Source organism: Carya illinoinensis, chromosome 5 (genome assembly GCF_018687715.1).
Source record: "Carya illinoinensis cultivar Pawnee chromosome 5, C.illinoinensisPawnee_v1, whole genome shotgun sequence".
Lineage (NCBI taxonomy): Eukaryota > Viridiplantae > Streptophyta > Magnoliopsida > Fagales > Juglandaceae > Carya > Carya illinoinensis.
This window is the reverse complement of record NC_056756.1, coordinates 1,812,168-1,828,214: the sequence shown is the minus strand read 5'-3', so window position 1 is coordinate 1,828,214 and position 16,047 is coordinate 1,812,168. Positions and strand designations below refer to the sequence as shown.

Genomic DNA, 16,047 nt, shown 5'->3' with positions numbered 1-16,047 from the left:
GAACTTGACACCGTCTTCTCACCCATGGCTGTGATGGCAAATGTTGGCGAGGTTCAAGAAGCCCTGGTTTGTGTCGAATTTATGGACATACGAGCTGTCACTTTCAAGAACCCTAACATGTGCTTAGGTGGCTAAAATTCTTCTTGGTTACTTACAAGAGTAATCCTAATGTACATACAGTCGTGAAATATGCAAGTATCGTATAGTCATTTTGAAAAGGATAATGATACACCATCAACCAATTTACAATTTATAAACAATTTTAAATATAATAATATTTTTATTTAAACACATCAAATCATCAATAAAGTCAAAGTAAAATTTAAAATAATATTATTTTTCTACATAGTTGTATGCAAATTGTAAATAAAAAGTAAGTTTATCATTTTCCTTTTGAAAAAGATTGAATCTATTATTAAAGAATTAATTTTCTTTTGATGTTGGTCCCGTATTTATTCACTTTTTTCAAAGTGATTACACAGTGCTTGCACACTCACGACTGCAAGTGTTATTTCTCTACTTACATTATGTCCATATTTGCAACTTTTCATATTCGGCTCTCGATGAATATTGCGTATCAAACATTTGTGTTTGCCCTTAAAAGTATGTTAAAGCAGAATATCCACAACTGAGATAACCAGTTCCTGTCATATTAATCATTTTAATGTACATGGTATTTACATTGGGCCGCCAATCTGAATCGGTGGATCTCAAAACTGTGATCATAAGAAGAAATTCTGCTCAAATTATAATGTCTGTCACACTCGGAAGGAAACTCATTGAAGCGGCCTTAGTTTTAGGAATTATCTGTGACAGTTTCGCTCATAGACCTTGATAATAGGACTTTGAGAGTTGCCTTGCTGATGCAAATAAACCCCACTTGTAGCTGCCATGGCTGTTTCACATGCGGTGCTGTGCTGATCTATGGACGGCTGTCTTATCCTTTTATCTTCTATGGTTTTCTAAGCGGTGTGATTTTCAGATCAAGTCCAATGTTGATTCCGTTGTAAGCGATGGGAGTATACATCCACAGATCATCGGAGCTTAAGAGCTACAGAGCCCCCAACAAGAAAGAACAAAAAAGGTGGGGTTAGATAGTGAACATGGAAAGATAAAGGTAGCACCATTTTGTCAAGCTGATCTTTCAATGTTTACCATACGGATTCCCTTTGTCTAATACCTTAATCTGGTGCTGTAAAAATTTTACATAATGGACAGCTTCCTCAAGCATTGTGCTAATATCAACCTGCAGCATCAAAGAACCAATTTTGAGAATTTCAGGTGCACTTCAGACTGGGAGAACAATATGTTCAGATGGAGGATACTGCTTACCTTTGTTCCATTAGGAACAAGGTTCTGTAGGATTCTCAGCCTCTCATTTATCCTCTCTCTTCTCTTCTGCAAGATACAAATGAAAAGATCAATTAATCAGATTCATGGACAGGAAAATTTCCATAAAGTTGGGTCAATGTGCAAGCGTTTGTGGGGGACTTACCCTTGCATAAAGGCTCTGGGGATCAGTGGCTGACCCCCTCCTGGCTCTTGTTTTTCCTTTCAAGTTTGAAGCTGCAGGCCCTATTAAGTTTGAGGCCAATTTTGAGGTCACTCCTCCATTCAGTTCTTGAGAAGCATTGGGGTCATCCTCTGAGGAGCAGCTGCTCAAGCTTTGCCTAACAAGACCATTATTCCCATCTTCTTCCTCGTTGCTGGGCCAAGAAAGCTTAAGATTCTTCTTTGGTTGTTGATTTCTTACGTTCTTTGGGACCTGCATTATTGAAATTAAGATTTCATCGTGAATAGGAAATAACTTCTTTCACTTGGAAAAATGGTAACGCATTGGTGAGTAGGTAAATATTGTCAGCATACTCACATTTGAACTCCGAGATCTTTTCTTGGATTTCCCAGATGAGTTGTTACATTGGTCTTCCACGATTGAATCAGGAGCTGACATCTTGGATCCCCTTATAGGGCGTGAATCCATATCAGGAGAAACAGCTTCGGTCACATATCCAACAGACTCTTCTGCATTCCGTTCACTCGTTTCTTTGTCCAAGCAATCATTTCGTTCAATGAGAAAAGAGCTGCTGTTTTTCATGCCAGCCAAACAAAAATCCATGGACATGGAGCTACCACTGGAATTTTGAATTAGATGAGACTCATTCATGTAGTAGCTACTGCCACTAAAATGTGAGGCAGTGTAAAACTTAGAATTAGACATATCAGAAGAATAGCCGGAAACTTCACCTAGGGCTGCCATGTTCAAAGCTGAATCATGGCAAGGCCAAAAAGTAGACGGGACTTCAAAGCTTAAGCCCTCATTATGAGCCATAAATATAGCTTCCCCAGATATAGCTCTGCTATACTCCATTTCTTGGGAAATCTCTGTTTTTCCTAAGGGTTCAAATTTTTAGAGAAGCACGATGGTTCAAGACGAAACTATGGAAGTATTTATATTCGACAGCTATAATTAGAAAAGGTTGACTTCTTGGTGATCACATGATTGCCAATAATTATTAGATGCAAAAGCCCAAATTATCAATATCAGATCTTTTGATGCCCCGCTAAGGACAACTCAGAGAGGGACCAAGTTCAAGCATATTAGAATGATGCAACCTTTCAGTGGCCTGTAGCGCCTGGTTACTAAAATCTTAAAAAAAATAATGCAAAAATAAATAAAAGAGTCAATGAATATTTCTGGAAGGGTTAACTGTTATTGGTTAGTATCAAAACTGATAATTAAAAAGGTATCCTATAGCATAAAAGGGAAGAATATAAGAGTCGGATTTGGTGAGGAGACTTTATGGAGAGAACGTGGGGCTGATGATAAACCATTAATAATTGTATTGACATAATGATAATGACATCTCCCCCAATTCGAATGATTTTAAAATTGAATTAAGTTGGTGACTAAACCAGTTTTTAATCTCATGATTTCAACTTCGCTCTTGTTTCAATGTTTTTTACACACGCACCAAAGAAAGTATGCATCCAATAATTAGGCTTGCCCAATGAGATAGAGCAGTACCAAAGAAATTTTCATTCAGGAATTCACCACAAAAAAAAAAAAAAAAAAAAAAGAAAAAAGGAAGAAAACGGTGAAGTGACATTAAATTCGTGCTGCATAGAATTAAACAGAATAGGGCAATAATGGATAATATGGAACTTGTGAATCAGCATTTGATGGTCAAGACTTGAAATGTGAACGTGTAAACTTATCAAGGTATATCCATTTTATCTAAGGGCTACCTCTTACATATGTGTACTTGCCATGGCAGATATTCTATCGGTTGGCGGCCTGGCTTAAGTTCTGGGCTGACCTTAGAGATTGAAATGGAACATTTTTGTTAATTTCATCTTTCCTTTTTGTATTTGTTATTACATTGTTTTGGTGTATCAGCACTTTTCTATGCAATAAACAGTATAAAAAAACATATATCCAAGCCCGACAACATGTTATTACAGTCTCGCTTGAATACTCTCTCAAGGTGTTCATCAGTTCATCTTCCAAAAAAACCTGCCTGCCTAGTTTTGCGACTGATTCAAAGCAAACTCTGGCCTACTAATAATCTTTGGAGTTGCACTACATGTGATAGCTTCGTGATTCTAATTCATCTCTTTGAATCTCTCAGACATGAATACATAAAACCCACTGCTAAGACAGCTGGAGCAGTCTTTTGCATCGATCTCTATATTAATTTATCCAATCTAATCATTCAATGGAGGATGATTGTCATTGATTCAGTGTGCTCTCACATGATGAAAAGCAACCGCTGCGTTTTTTTTCCTCTGGGTCAATCACTGTTGAGTAGAGTAAATGTGCCCACTTAAGTGAATTATTAATCTTACATATTGCATAAAGTGCCATCAATGATCTGGTGATACTATATATTAATCAAGTTCTTGTCGTTAAACAAATAAGGGGGCATTTCCCAATTAATTATAGTACTCTGGAACCAAAATAAACAGGTACTTCATGAGACACCTGCAACAATCTAAAACTAAATACAATGATAACTACGTTTGGTGACAGATGCCTAGACCTAGTCGTTACTTCCAGTTTGGAGCAGGCCCAGTACTATGCTTCCTTTTATCCCTCCAAGTTACCAAGTAATGTCAACTAAAGAACGCAGCTCAAATCACGTCCGTTACTCTAAAATGGGAACAAGATAGAACAGATCGGACTTTATGAGATGTTCATGATACCATTTATTTCCTAGTGAAAATTAACTAAAAGAACTTGATAATAACTCATCCAAACAAGCTGATGAAATGACTTCTTCTGGTATCATGTAGAAAGCTGTTCCACCTTTCTTTTTATATCTTATATCTGTTGTTTGGGCAGGTTGATCTTCAGATCAAGTCCAATGTCCACTCCATTATAAGCTAAGGGAGCATACATCCATAGATCATCGGAGCTTAAGAGCTACAAGCAAGAAAATGAAAAAGTAGACCAGTAAGTTTAAATTTAGAAATAGCGATATGTCAATTACCTAAAGGATGTGGAATAAGGTGGATTTTGTTTTGCTATTACCTTAATTTGGTGCTGTAAAAACTTCACATATTCAACAGCTTCATCAAGCATTGTGCTAATATCACCTGCAATACCATTGAATAAGTTCCAGGAACTCCATTCACCATTGATGCTACATAGAGCAAACTGCCTACCTTTGTTCCATTAAGGGACAAGTCTGTAGGATTCTTAGCCTCCCATTTATTCTCTCTCTTCTTTTCTGCAAAATGCATGGGAAGGAATAATTTCTTACCTATTAATTATATTGATTGGCAGCAGTTTTTTTTTTTTTTTTAAATGATGTTTGGTGATGACAAGTGGTAGCATTTGTAGTGAACTTACCCTTGCGTAGACGCTCTGGGGATCACTGCCGATCCTCTTGTGGCTCTTGCTTTGCCTTCAATTCTTTGTTGAGAGCTGGTCGGAGACAGAGATGATTCTAAATAAAAGAGAGACAAAATTTAACGTGGTTCGGCAATTGCCTACATCCGCAACTGCTGTAATTTCACTATGAAATAATTTTTACAAAAACCTCTCTTGTAAACTCTCTCTGCTCACCCACTCTCTTTCTGTCTTCTCTGCACAGCGCTACACGCAGCACACACTATCTATTTTCTCTCTACACTTGTCTGCACACACCTCAATTGAGCTCTCTCCTATTTATAGGAGAGAGTAGCCTACAATTTTTTTTTTCGGTGCAGTGATTTAAGCAGGAATCTGAGGTGTCACTTGCTGCAGACACTATGCGTGTCTGTGAGTGGCGCCTAATATGCCAAGGAAGGAAACGGTGCATGACTCACTGTTCACCGTTTTGTCTCCACTCATAATAATCTCCCACTTGGAGACCAATGAGTCTACATATCTTCATAGCGACCATTACAGCAACTTCAAGTCATGTTTTTAAGTACGGAGGCCAACTGAAACTATACACAGCTTCAGTTTGTCAGCAGTAACTACTTTAGTGAACATGTCTGCCGGGTTCTCTGTTCCTCGAATCTTCTCAAATATCAGCTGTCCACTATCTATAAGAGATCGGATAAAATGGTATCGCAACTGTATGTATTTTGTTCTGGAATGAAAAGCTGGATTCTTTGTAAGAAAAATAGCACTTTGACTATCACTGTGCAGAATACATTTTTTCATTTTTCTTTCCCAATTCTTCCAAGAATGACTGCAACCAAACCATTTCCTTCCCCGCTTCAGTTATAGCAACGTATTCCGCTTTTGTAATTGAGAGAGCAACAATCTTCTATAACTTAGAAGCCCACGATACAGCTGTACCACCCAGCGTATACACAAATCCAGTAGTACTTTTTCTGCTGTCAACATCACCTGCTAAATCAGCATCTACATATCCCTGTAGTTTTAAACCTGCTTTTGTAAAGCATAGTGACGTATCTGAAGAGCCTTGTAGATATCTTAAAATCCACTTAACTGCTTCCCAATGCTGCTTTCCTGAATTACTCATATACCTGCTCATAGCTCCCATTGCTTGTGCAATATCTGGCCTTGTACAAACCATGGCGTACATAAGACTACCAATAGCAGATGCATAGGGTATTCTGTTCATGCATTCTTGCTCTTCCTCCGTCTTTGGTGACTGATCCTTAGTTAGTCGAAAGTGACCAGCTAAGGGTGTGCTCACTGGTTTCGCCTTGTCCATGTTAAACCTTTTGAGCACCTTCTTTACATACTCCTCCTGCGAGAGCTTGAGAGTATCATTAAACCTGTCTCTAATAATTCTCATACCAATGATTTGTTTTGCAGCACCCAAATCCTTCATCTCAAACCGCTTTGACAACTGCTTCTTCAGTTTATTGATCTCCTCGATGCTTGAACCTGCAACGAGCATATCATCCACATATAACAGTAGGATAATATAAGAGTTGTCAAAGTTCTTCATATAGCAATAATGGTCAGCCTGCAATCTTGTAAATCCATTACTGCACATGAAGTTGTCAAACTTTCGGTACCATTGTCGTGGAGCTTGTTTTAGGCCATACAAACTCTTATTCAGTTTGCAAACTAGATTCTCTTTTCCCTTTACTGAGAATCTTTGTGGCTGGTGCATATAGATGTCTTCCTCTAAATCACCATGAAGGAATGCAGTCTTCACATCTAACTGCTCAAGATGTAGATTCTCTGCAGCCACAATTGCCAACACTAGTCTGATTGTGGTCAATTTTACAACTGGGGAGAAAATATCTGTGTAGTCGACACCTTCCTTTTGTTGAAAGCCCTTCACGACCATTCTGGCTTTGTAGCGCTTGCTACCATTGTGCTCTTCCTTAATTCTGTACACCCATTTATTGTGCAAAGCCTTCTTGCCTTTTGGAAACTTAGTTAGCTCCCATGTCTGATTTGACATCAGTGACTCCATCTCATCTTGCATGGCTTTCTCCCACTTGATCGAATCTTCAATTCATAGAGATTCATCATAACTTTCTGGTTCACCACTATCTATTAGCAAGATGTAGTGTAGAGATGGTGAGAACCGCTGTGGTGGCCTAATTGTCCTTGAAGATCTTCGAATAACAGTGAGTGGTGTACGTTGTTCGATCTGTGTATCATCATTCTTTTGATCCTCGTTTTGATCAGTGTTGACTCGAGTAACATCAAAGTCAACAACCTCAGGTTTCTTTGGCTGCTCCTCAGGTTTAGCTTGTGACTTAGTTTTGTACAGAATCTGCTCATTGAATATCACATTTCTACTTCTGATGATTTTGCGATTTTTATCATCCCAAAATCGATAGCCAAATTCTTCATCACCATAACCAATGAAAAAACATTTTCTAGATTTGGCTTCTAACTTGTTACAATCAGTAGAATCTATGTGAACATATGATACACAGCCAAAAACTTTCAAATGGGAAAGATTTACCTTCTTTCCGCTCCAGAATTTATCTGGTAGATCGAACTTTAAGGGAACTGAAGGTCCCCGGTTAATCAAATAAGCTGCAGTGTTAACTGCATCAGCCCAAAAACATTCAAGTAATCCTGAATTCAGCCTCATGCTTTTGGCACGTTGGTTTAGAGTTCTGTTCATGTGTTCAGCTACGCCATTCTGCTGCGGCGTCCCTGGAATAGTCTTCTGAAATCTAATCCCATTTGTAGCACAGAATTCCTTGAACCCTCCGTCGATGTACTCTCCGCCATTGTCTGACCTCAAACATTTTAACTTCAAGCCTGTTTCATTTTCAACCATGGCTCTCCACTTCTTGAAAGTGTCAAATGTGTCAGATTTATTTTTCAAAAAATAAACTTATACTTTCCTGCTTGAGTCATCAATAAAGGAAACATAGTACCGCGATTCTCCAGGAGAAGCGACTGGGAATGGCCCCCACAAATCTGTGTGCACCAACTCCAACTTTGTAGACTTTGGAGTTCTGCCATCTTTTAAGAAACTAACCCTTTTCTGCTTTCCAAAAATGCAACCTTCACACATGTCGAAATCAGTTGATTCCAACTTTGGTAACTTTTCCTTGGATAATAGTACTTTCATTCCTTTCTCACTCATGTGACCAAGCCTTTGATGCCATAGGTTGGTATTTGCGTCAACAATTGCAACAGTATCTCTAATGCTTGAAGTCATGTATAGAATACATGTTTTTGTGCCTCGAGCTATTACCATAACTCCTTTTGTTATCTTCCACGTGCCACCAGTAAATAGTACCGAATGCCCATCAGCATCAAGTTGTCCTACAGAAATCAGGTTCCTCATGAGCTTGGAAACATGTCGCACCTTCTGTAGCAACCATACACTTCCATTGGGCAGATTGATTGGTACATCTCCCATGCCTTCGATTTCCAATGCTTCACCATCTGCTAAATACACATTTTCAAAATCACCAGTGACATAATTCTGCATAATTTCTCGGTGTGCTGTAATGTGGAATGAAGCTCCTGAATCTAACACCCAAGATTCAATTTGGTTGTCGACTGAAAGGAATAAGGCATCTTGGAGGTCTTCTATTGTGGCATTAGCAGAGTCATGCTCATTCTTCTTCTTTGCTTCCTTGCAATTATTTTTGAAGTGGTCAATCTTGCCACAATTCCAGCACTGTACTTGTTTTCCAAACCTAGATTTACTTCTGCCTCTTCGGGACTTTGACCTGCCCTGATTTGAACTTCTACTAGCTCCTCTACCTCTCGTCTCGAGGTTTAAGGCAGAACTGGAAGTTGATACTTCTCCTATATCTCTTCTGCGAACTTCCTCACTAAGAATATGGTCCCGGATATCTTGATACTTCATCTTTGTTTTGCCATAAGAATTGCTAACAGCTGTTCTCATGGCTTCCCAGTTTTTTGGCAATTGAGCCAGAGCAATCAGTGCATGTACTTCATCATCAAATTCAATCCCCACTGAAGCTAATTGATTGATGATGGTGTTGAACTCATTCAGATGCTGAATAACTGGAGTTCCTTCTGCCATTCTTAACTAGAATAGCTTGTACATGAAATGCACTTTGTTATTAGCTGATGGCTGCTCGTACATGTCTAATAGAGTTTTCATCAAATCCGCTGTGGTCTTTTCCTTTCCCACGTTGTGTGCAACTAATCTTGACAGTGTCAGTCGAATGACTCCCAACACTTGTCTATCAAGGAAACTCCAATCTTCATTACTCATGTCATTTGGCTTTCTTCCTAGAAGTGGAAGATGTAGTTTCTTCCCATAGAGATAATCCTCTATCTACATTCTCCAGTAGCCAAAGTATGTACCGTCAAATTTCTCGATACCAGCACCTTTAACTTCTTCTCCAGCCATAACTTTACAAATGAATTCAAATTTGAACAAACAAAGATCACCGTTGCATCCGAAACACTTAAATTAGCTAGAAACGAGTTCGGAATCGTCAAAATTGGATCAAAATTGAGTTTAAACAGGCCAAAACAGTTTCGGCCAACCAGAGTGCGACAAGTGGCAGGATGGCGTCGGCTCGGCTTAGTCACGGCTAGGCTCAGAAACACGGCTCGGCTCGGCTCAGAATCACAGCTCGGCTCGGCTCAGAATCACAGCTTGGCTCGGCTTAGGAACACGGCTCGGCTCGGTCATGGCTACACAGCTCGGCTCGGCTCAGGTGTGTGAAATACATGCGCGGAACACCTCTAGGGCGTGTGAGTGCGCGTGGGCGCATGAAATTCAGTCGTCTTCAACCTCGAATGCGTGTGGGAGAGCGTGAGTTGCAGTAGATGCACGCGCCTATCTTCTTGGGGCGCGTGTGGGCTCCTCCGACCTCCATTTCTGATTCCGTTTGCTGTAACGGATTCGTCTCGACGCGAGGAACACCTTGGGGTTGTCAAAAATTGATTTTGAGCAACTTGAATTTTTGGACAACTCGAACCAGAGCTCTGATACCAGTTGTTAGGAGCTGGTCGGAAACAAAGATGATTCTAAATAAAGGAGAGACGAAATTTAACGTGGTTCAGCAATTGCCTACGTCCACAGCTGCTGTAATTTCACTATGAAATAATTTTTACAAAAACCTCTCTTGTAAACTCTCTCTGCTCACCCACTCTCTTTCTGTCTTCTCTGCACAGTGCTACACGCAGCACACACTATCTATTTTCTCTCTACACTTGTCTGCACACACCTCAATTGAGCTTCTCCTATTTATAGGAGAGAGCAGCCTATAATTTTTTTCAGTGCAGTGATTTACGCAGGAATCTGAGGTGTCACTTGCTGCAGACACTGTGCGTGTCTGTGAGTGGCACCTAATATGCTAAGGAAAGAAACGGTGCATGACTCACTGTTCACCGTTTTGTCTCCACTCATAACAGGAAGCTCTTTGCTGCTCAAGCTTGGAGTCACTCCATTAGCTCCTGAGAAGTGTTGGAATCATCCTTCGAGGAGCAGCTGCTCGAGTTCTGTCCATCAAGGCCAACCACCTTTTTCTCTGTTGCTAGTCAAAGAAAGTTTCTGACTTTTCTTGGACTGCGCAATCCTCTTGTTCCTATTAACCTATATTATATGAGAAAATGCCATACAAGTCATTCCTATCATAGTCAACAGGTAAAACAACAAACTTTCATCACTTGGCAAAATGTAACATAATGGTAATAAGAGGGAAAGCTCATTATTTGCCAATTACACTTACATATCCTGAACTCAGAGATCTTTTCAAGAATTCTCAGATGGCTTGTCAGTTTTGACTTCCGAGATCGAGTCTGGTTTTGGAACATCAGTTTTCCTTTTTTGCTGTAAATCCATGTGAAGGAGAACAGTTTCGGGCATGTTTCCAGCAGACTCCTCTGCATCTCCCTTACTTATTTCTTGGTTCGTGCAGTCATCCCCATCAATGAGATAAGGAACTGAATCCATGGACCTGAAGTTATAAGTGGATGTCAAAATTGGTTGGAAATCACTCAAGTAGTCGCTTTTTTGGCTCAGTCTACCACCACTGTAACTACTCTCCGATGGAAGACTGTAAAATCTAGTACTAGGGAATTCCAAATAAATGCATGAACTTTCAGTGAGCCCTGCCATGTTCATGGTTGAATCATAAAAAGGCCAAAAAGTATATGGGACTCCTAAGCTTGAACGGGTATTTGTCCCATTGGGTATTGAAGGTTTATCAAGCCACTGGACCATAAAACTGGCCTCCTCTGCTGTATGCATTGCACTAAGAGAGACCAGCAAAAATATAAATTTAATGTTTGGTTAGACACTAGGTTGTTGTCTTGCATATGCTACAAGAAAGCTTTCCTGCAAGAGACACTAGAACCATTCTGTTTTGATTCTTGTGCACATTCTGGACGAAAAATCCAAGATTGAAATCGCCCCGGCGCACACAAAAAAACAAGGACAAAAAAGTGGAGAAAAAGACATGATATTACATTAGAGATCAAAAGAAAATGTAGCACTTCAATCACCATCAGAAGGTCAAAACCTGAATGTGAGTTGACAAAATCAGGGGATATTGGTATGGAGAAAAGTGCTCTCGCCATACGTGGTGTACATAAACAAGGCTGAAGGTAAATGTTGATCGTATAATTATTGAGGCAACTATAAATAGTTGGACATGGAGAGTGCAAAAGCTACACTACATCTTGAATAAAGATGAAAATTGATTTTTTCACCCCCTAATATAATTTTATGATCACTTTGGTAAACGACCCAAATCCACTTAAAAGATAAGGCAAAAACTGGGTATGTCCCACGTGGCAACGCAAGTATTACTTCTGATTATATGAATTCATGTACAGCTAGCGATCAATTGTAAAATGCGAACCAAACGGGACAATATTATTTGCATCAAGAAACCAAAACAGATCTAATTAAATCTTTATTGTTAGATTGAGAAAACAATCTCAGAATTCATTTACATCTTAACTCGAAATGTCTGACTGAAACCTACTGGTTTTACACTTACAGGTAAAAACAACATTGATCACCTTTTTATAATTTGAACTTATACGAGGTGGCCAGACCAGGATTTTCATTTTATGTAGTGGAGCGATAAATATGTACAAAACAATAATGTAGTATTGAATCTTTGAAGAAAATCACTCCTCAAAAAGGACTTTTGTAGCTCCATATACAAGTAATATTTCCATTAATTATGAGGTATAGCCATTACATAATGGTTAGCGGACCCTTGTTTTGTCTTGTGACTATTTTCCGGGTGGGCTAAGCCGATGTCCATTCCATTGTAAGCGATGGGGGCTTACATCCATAGATCATCAGAGCTCAAAAGCTACAATGTCCAGACAAGAAAACTAAAGATGAGGTTAATGATCAAGAGATTCAAGTAGAAAAGCTAGCTAGGAGTGCTGCTCTTGCAAGCTGTAAAAAGAAGGAATCTGTTTTGTCATTACCTTAATTTGGAGCTGTAAGAATTTCACATATTGGACAGCTTCATCGAGCATTGTGCTAATATCAACCTTCAATACATATATAAGAAATATTTTTGAGAATTCTGCGTAACAATTGGACTAATAAATAGAACAATATTTGGCTATTTTCAGTTCATGGAGAGAACTCTGCCTACCTTTGTTCCATTAGGGACAAGGTTCTGTAGGATTCTCAGCCTCTCATTTATTCTCTCTCTCCTTTTCTGCAAGACACAAAGGAAATATCAATTATATAAGTCTTCATATTCCCGGGCAGCAAACTTACAGAAAGTTTAAAGTTGTCGATCAATGTGCTACTTGTATTTATATAGGGACTTACCCTTGCATATAGGCTCTGGGGATCAGTGGCTGATCCCCTACTCGCTCTTGTTTTTCCATTCAATATTGAAGAAGCGGGCTCTTTCTTGCTCAAATGTGAACTCAAGCCTCCATTCGGCTCTTGATAATTAACATTGCAGTCATCCTCCGAGGAGCAGCTGCTCGAGCTCTGCCCGATAAGGTCAGTATTATTATCTTCTCGGCCATTGTCGCTCGTCTTCTTATTCTTCTTTGATTGTAAAGTCCTCTTTTTCGTCTCAGACTACATTAATATTTCATGAATCAGATTCCTAGGCAAAAATGTAACACATTAGGAAGATTAGGGTGAAAAGTTTGCGATTATACTCACATCTCCAGTTATCCGAGATCGTTTCTTGGAATTATCCGGTGCGTTGTTATACTTGCCTTCCAGGATTGATTCTGGCAGTGGCATTTCTTGAGTTTCCTCTCTGTGCAGTACTGAAACATTCTGAGGAAGAACAGCCGCAGGCTCTTCTGCATTGCCATCACTCTTTTCTTGGTTCAAGCAGTCATCCCCTTCAATGAGAAAGGAGCCGATGTTTTTCACTCCCATCATTCCAAAATCCATGGACATTGAGCTGTCATTCGTGTTGAAAGCCACCCAAGTGGCCATGAGTGGCACATGCACCGTAAGGTGCATTGTTTTGTTAGGCATCGTTTATCAGGCGCCTCCCATAATTTTAGCAGCAATTTACTGCACCGTATTTAGCAACTGGTTGAGGAGAATTCCTCCTATAAATAGGAGAGTTCTGATCTGCAGAGAAGGTAGTGGGGAGAAGAGAAAAGAAAGAGAAAGAGGGACGTGAGAGAATTGAGAATTTGTAGATTGTCATAAATCTTGTACAAATTCTATAAAAGAGCCTCCAGTGGACGTAAGCAATTTGCTGAACTACTTTAAAATTGTTTGTGTGATTTTCGGACAAGTTAGAGGCACAACAATTGGTATCAGAGCTCTGGTTCGAGCTGTCCAAAAATTCAAGTTGCTCAAAATCAATTTTTGAAAACTCCAAGGTGTTCCTCGCGTCGAGATGAATCCGTTGCCGCAAACGGAATCGAAAACGGAGGTCGGAGGAGCCCACACGCGCCCCTAGAAGGTCAGCGCGTGCATCTGCTGTCATTCACGCGCCCCCACGCGCATCGGAGGTTGAAGACGACTGAGCCACATGCGCCCACGCGCCCCCACGCGCTCCAGAGGTTGAAGACACGTGACGGACACGCGCCTCACGTGCCCCCACGCGCCCTACAGAGGTTCGGCGCGTGTACTCCACGCGCCTCACTCTCCCCCACACGCACAAGGTACTGTAGTGCGTGTAATCCATGCGCCTACTCGCTGCCCACTCGCACTGTGCAGCGCATGCATCCCACGCGCCAGACAGATCAAAACCGTCCGTTTTTCAGATCCATTTTCGGCTTGATCTAAACCATTCGGAGTCTGATTTCAGCAATCAAATAGTGATTTTCTACTATTTGGATCGTTCCGGACTCATCCGTACGGTTAGAATTTTAAAATTTTGAGTCTAAATTTTCTAAATTCAAATGGAAGGATCTAGAAGAGACAGGAGCTCTGAACATGCCAGTAGCTCAGGACGTCGGTCCACTATGTCAAATGCCAAGTTTGAAGTTGAAAAGTTCGATGGAACAAGCAACTTCGGCATGTGGTAGTGTGAAGTCATGGACGTGTTGATCCAACAAGAGTTGGATATTGCGTTGGGAGGAAAGCCAGATGATATGACTGATCAGGGTTGGAAGAAGCTTAATACTCAAGCTTGTAGTACAATCCGATTATGCCTTACCAAATAACAAAAGTATTTTTTCATGAGAGAGACAAATGCTAGGGTATTTTGGCAGAAATTAGAGGATAAGTTCATGAAAAAGAGCATTGAGAGCCGTTTGCACTTGAAGAAGAAGCTCTTCAGATTCCAATTTCGTGAAGGTATTTCTATGTCTGAACATCTGAATAGTTACAACCAAATTCTTGCTGATTTGTTAAACTTAGATGTTGAAATCGAAGATAAAGATAAAGCTTTACTTTTGTTAAATTCCTTGCCCGATACATATGAGTATTTAATTACTACTCTACTGTATGGGAAGGAAAGTATTAGTTTTGACGATGTATCTAGTTCTTTAATTAGCAATGAGTACCGGAAAAAGGATAAGCAGGTACAGCAAGATACATCAAGTGAAGATTTAACAGCAAGAGGGAGACCACAGTCAAGGTATCCCAGAAAGAAGAACGGTTTTCAATCGAAAACCCGGGCCACATCACGTGATTCATCAGTCGACAGAAAACTCGCCAGAGACGAGTGTTCCTTTTGTCACAACAAAGGACACTGGAGGAAGGATTGTCCAAACCGGAAGGGACAACAGTAGAATCAACCCTCTACAGCCAATGTCGTGGACAGAGATGATGATTCAGATTTTTCCTTGATAAGTTCATCATCCATTTGTCATTCCGATGAATGAATTATGGATTCCGAATGTACCTATTACATGTGTCCCAATCGGGACTGGTTTACTGACTTCACAAAGATCGAGGGTGGAGCAGTACTTATGGGCAATGATAGTGCCTGTAAGACACAGGGAATAGGTAGCATTCGGTTAAAGCTGCATGATGGCAGCGTCAGGACTCTGACAGAAGTTCGGTATGTTCCGGACTTGCGGAAGAATCTCATCTCACTGGGATCTCTGGATTCAAAGGAATTCAGAATCGCCATTGAAGACGGAACTCTCAAAGTACTAATGGGAGTTCAGGTGGCAATGAAGGGGTTAAAGCGAGAAAACTTGTACTTCTTGCAGGGAAGTACTGTTGATGAAAGAGCTTCCACGGGCTGTGAGAAGATAGATGAGACTGATGCTGACACCACCAGTCTTTGGCATATGCGTATGGGACACGCAGGAGAAAAAGCTTTGCAAACACTGGTGAAGCAAGGCTTACTCAAAGGTGCCAAGACAGGTAAACTGTCTTTCTGTGAGCACTGTGTATTGGGGAAGCAGATGCGGATCAAGTTTGGAACCGTAGTACACAATACACAGGGAATACTTGACTATGTGCACTCCGATGTTTGGGGACCTACCCAAAATGCATCTTTGGGAGGTAAACATTGGTTTGTAACTTTTGTTGATGATTATTCTCGTCGTGTGTGGGTGTATACGATGAAGAATAAAGATGAAGTGTTAAAAATCTTCCTTGATTGGAAGAAAATGGTTGAGACTCAGACCGGCAGGAAGATCAAGCGGCTCAGATCTGATAATGGAGGTGAGTACACTTCAGACCCCTTCATGAAAGTATGCCAAGAGAGGGAATTGTCAGACACTTCACGGTACGAGGTACACCGCAGCAGAACGAT

At 40.3% G+C, this 16,047-nt stretch overlaps 3 protein-coding genes and 1 pseudogene across 3 annotated transcripts; all 4 read right to left on the bottom strand.

Annotated features, from left to right (window-relative positions):
- Positions 1-911: 911 nt before the first annotated feature.
- Positions 912-2,391, bottom strand: LOC122309629 (transcription factor RSL2-like). Its single transcript, XM_043123158.1, has 5 exons — positions 1,871-2,391; positions 1,496-1,765; positions 1,333-1,398; positions 1,181-1,246; positions 912-1,051 (listed from the first exon to the last, which is right to left on the bottom strand). The coding sequence occupies exons 1-5, from the start codon at positions 2,366-2,368 to the stop codon at positions 953-955; spliced, it is 999 nt and encodes a 332-aa protein (XP_042979092.1). The 5' UTR covers positions 2,369-2,391; the 3' UTR covers positions 912-952.
- A 1,930-nt stretch (positions 2,392-4,321) lies between these two features.
- Positions 4,322-5,999, bottom strand: LOC122309289 (annotated as a pseudogene).
- Positions 6,000-10,628: 4,629 nt separating this feature from the next.
- Positions 10,629-11,126, bottom strand: LOC122309281. The gene has a single exon (XM_043122686.1). It carries the CDS (start codon positions 11,124-11,126, stop codon positions 10,629-10,631), a length of 498 nt encoding a protein of 165 aa, XP_042978620.1.
- A 1,048-nt stretch (positions 11,127-12,174) lies between these two features.
- Positions 12,175-13,313, bottom strand: LOC122309277 (transcription factor RSL2-like). The gene is made up of 5 exons (XM_043122683.1): positions 13,029-13,313; positions 12,681-12,941; positions 12,499-12,564; positions 12,326-12,391; positions 12,175-12,204 (listed from the first exon to the last, which is right to left on the bottom strand). The coding sequence occupies exons 1-5, from the start codon at positions 13,311-13,313 to the stop codon at positions 12,175-12,177; spliced, it is 708 nt and encodes a 235-aa protein (XP_042978617.1).
- Between the last annotated feature and the right edge of the window lie 2,734 nt (positions 13,314-16,047).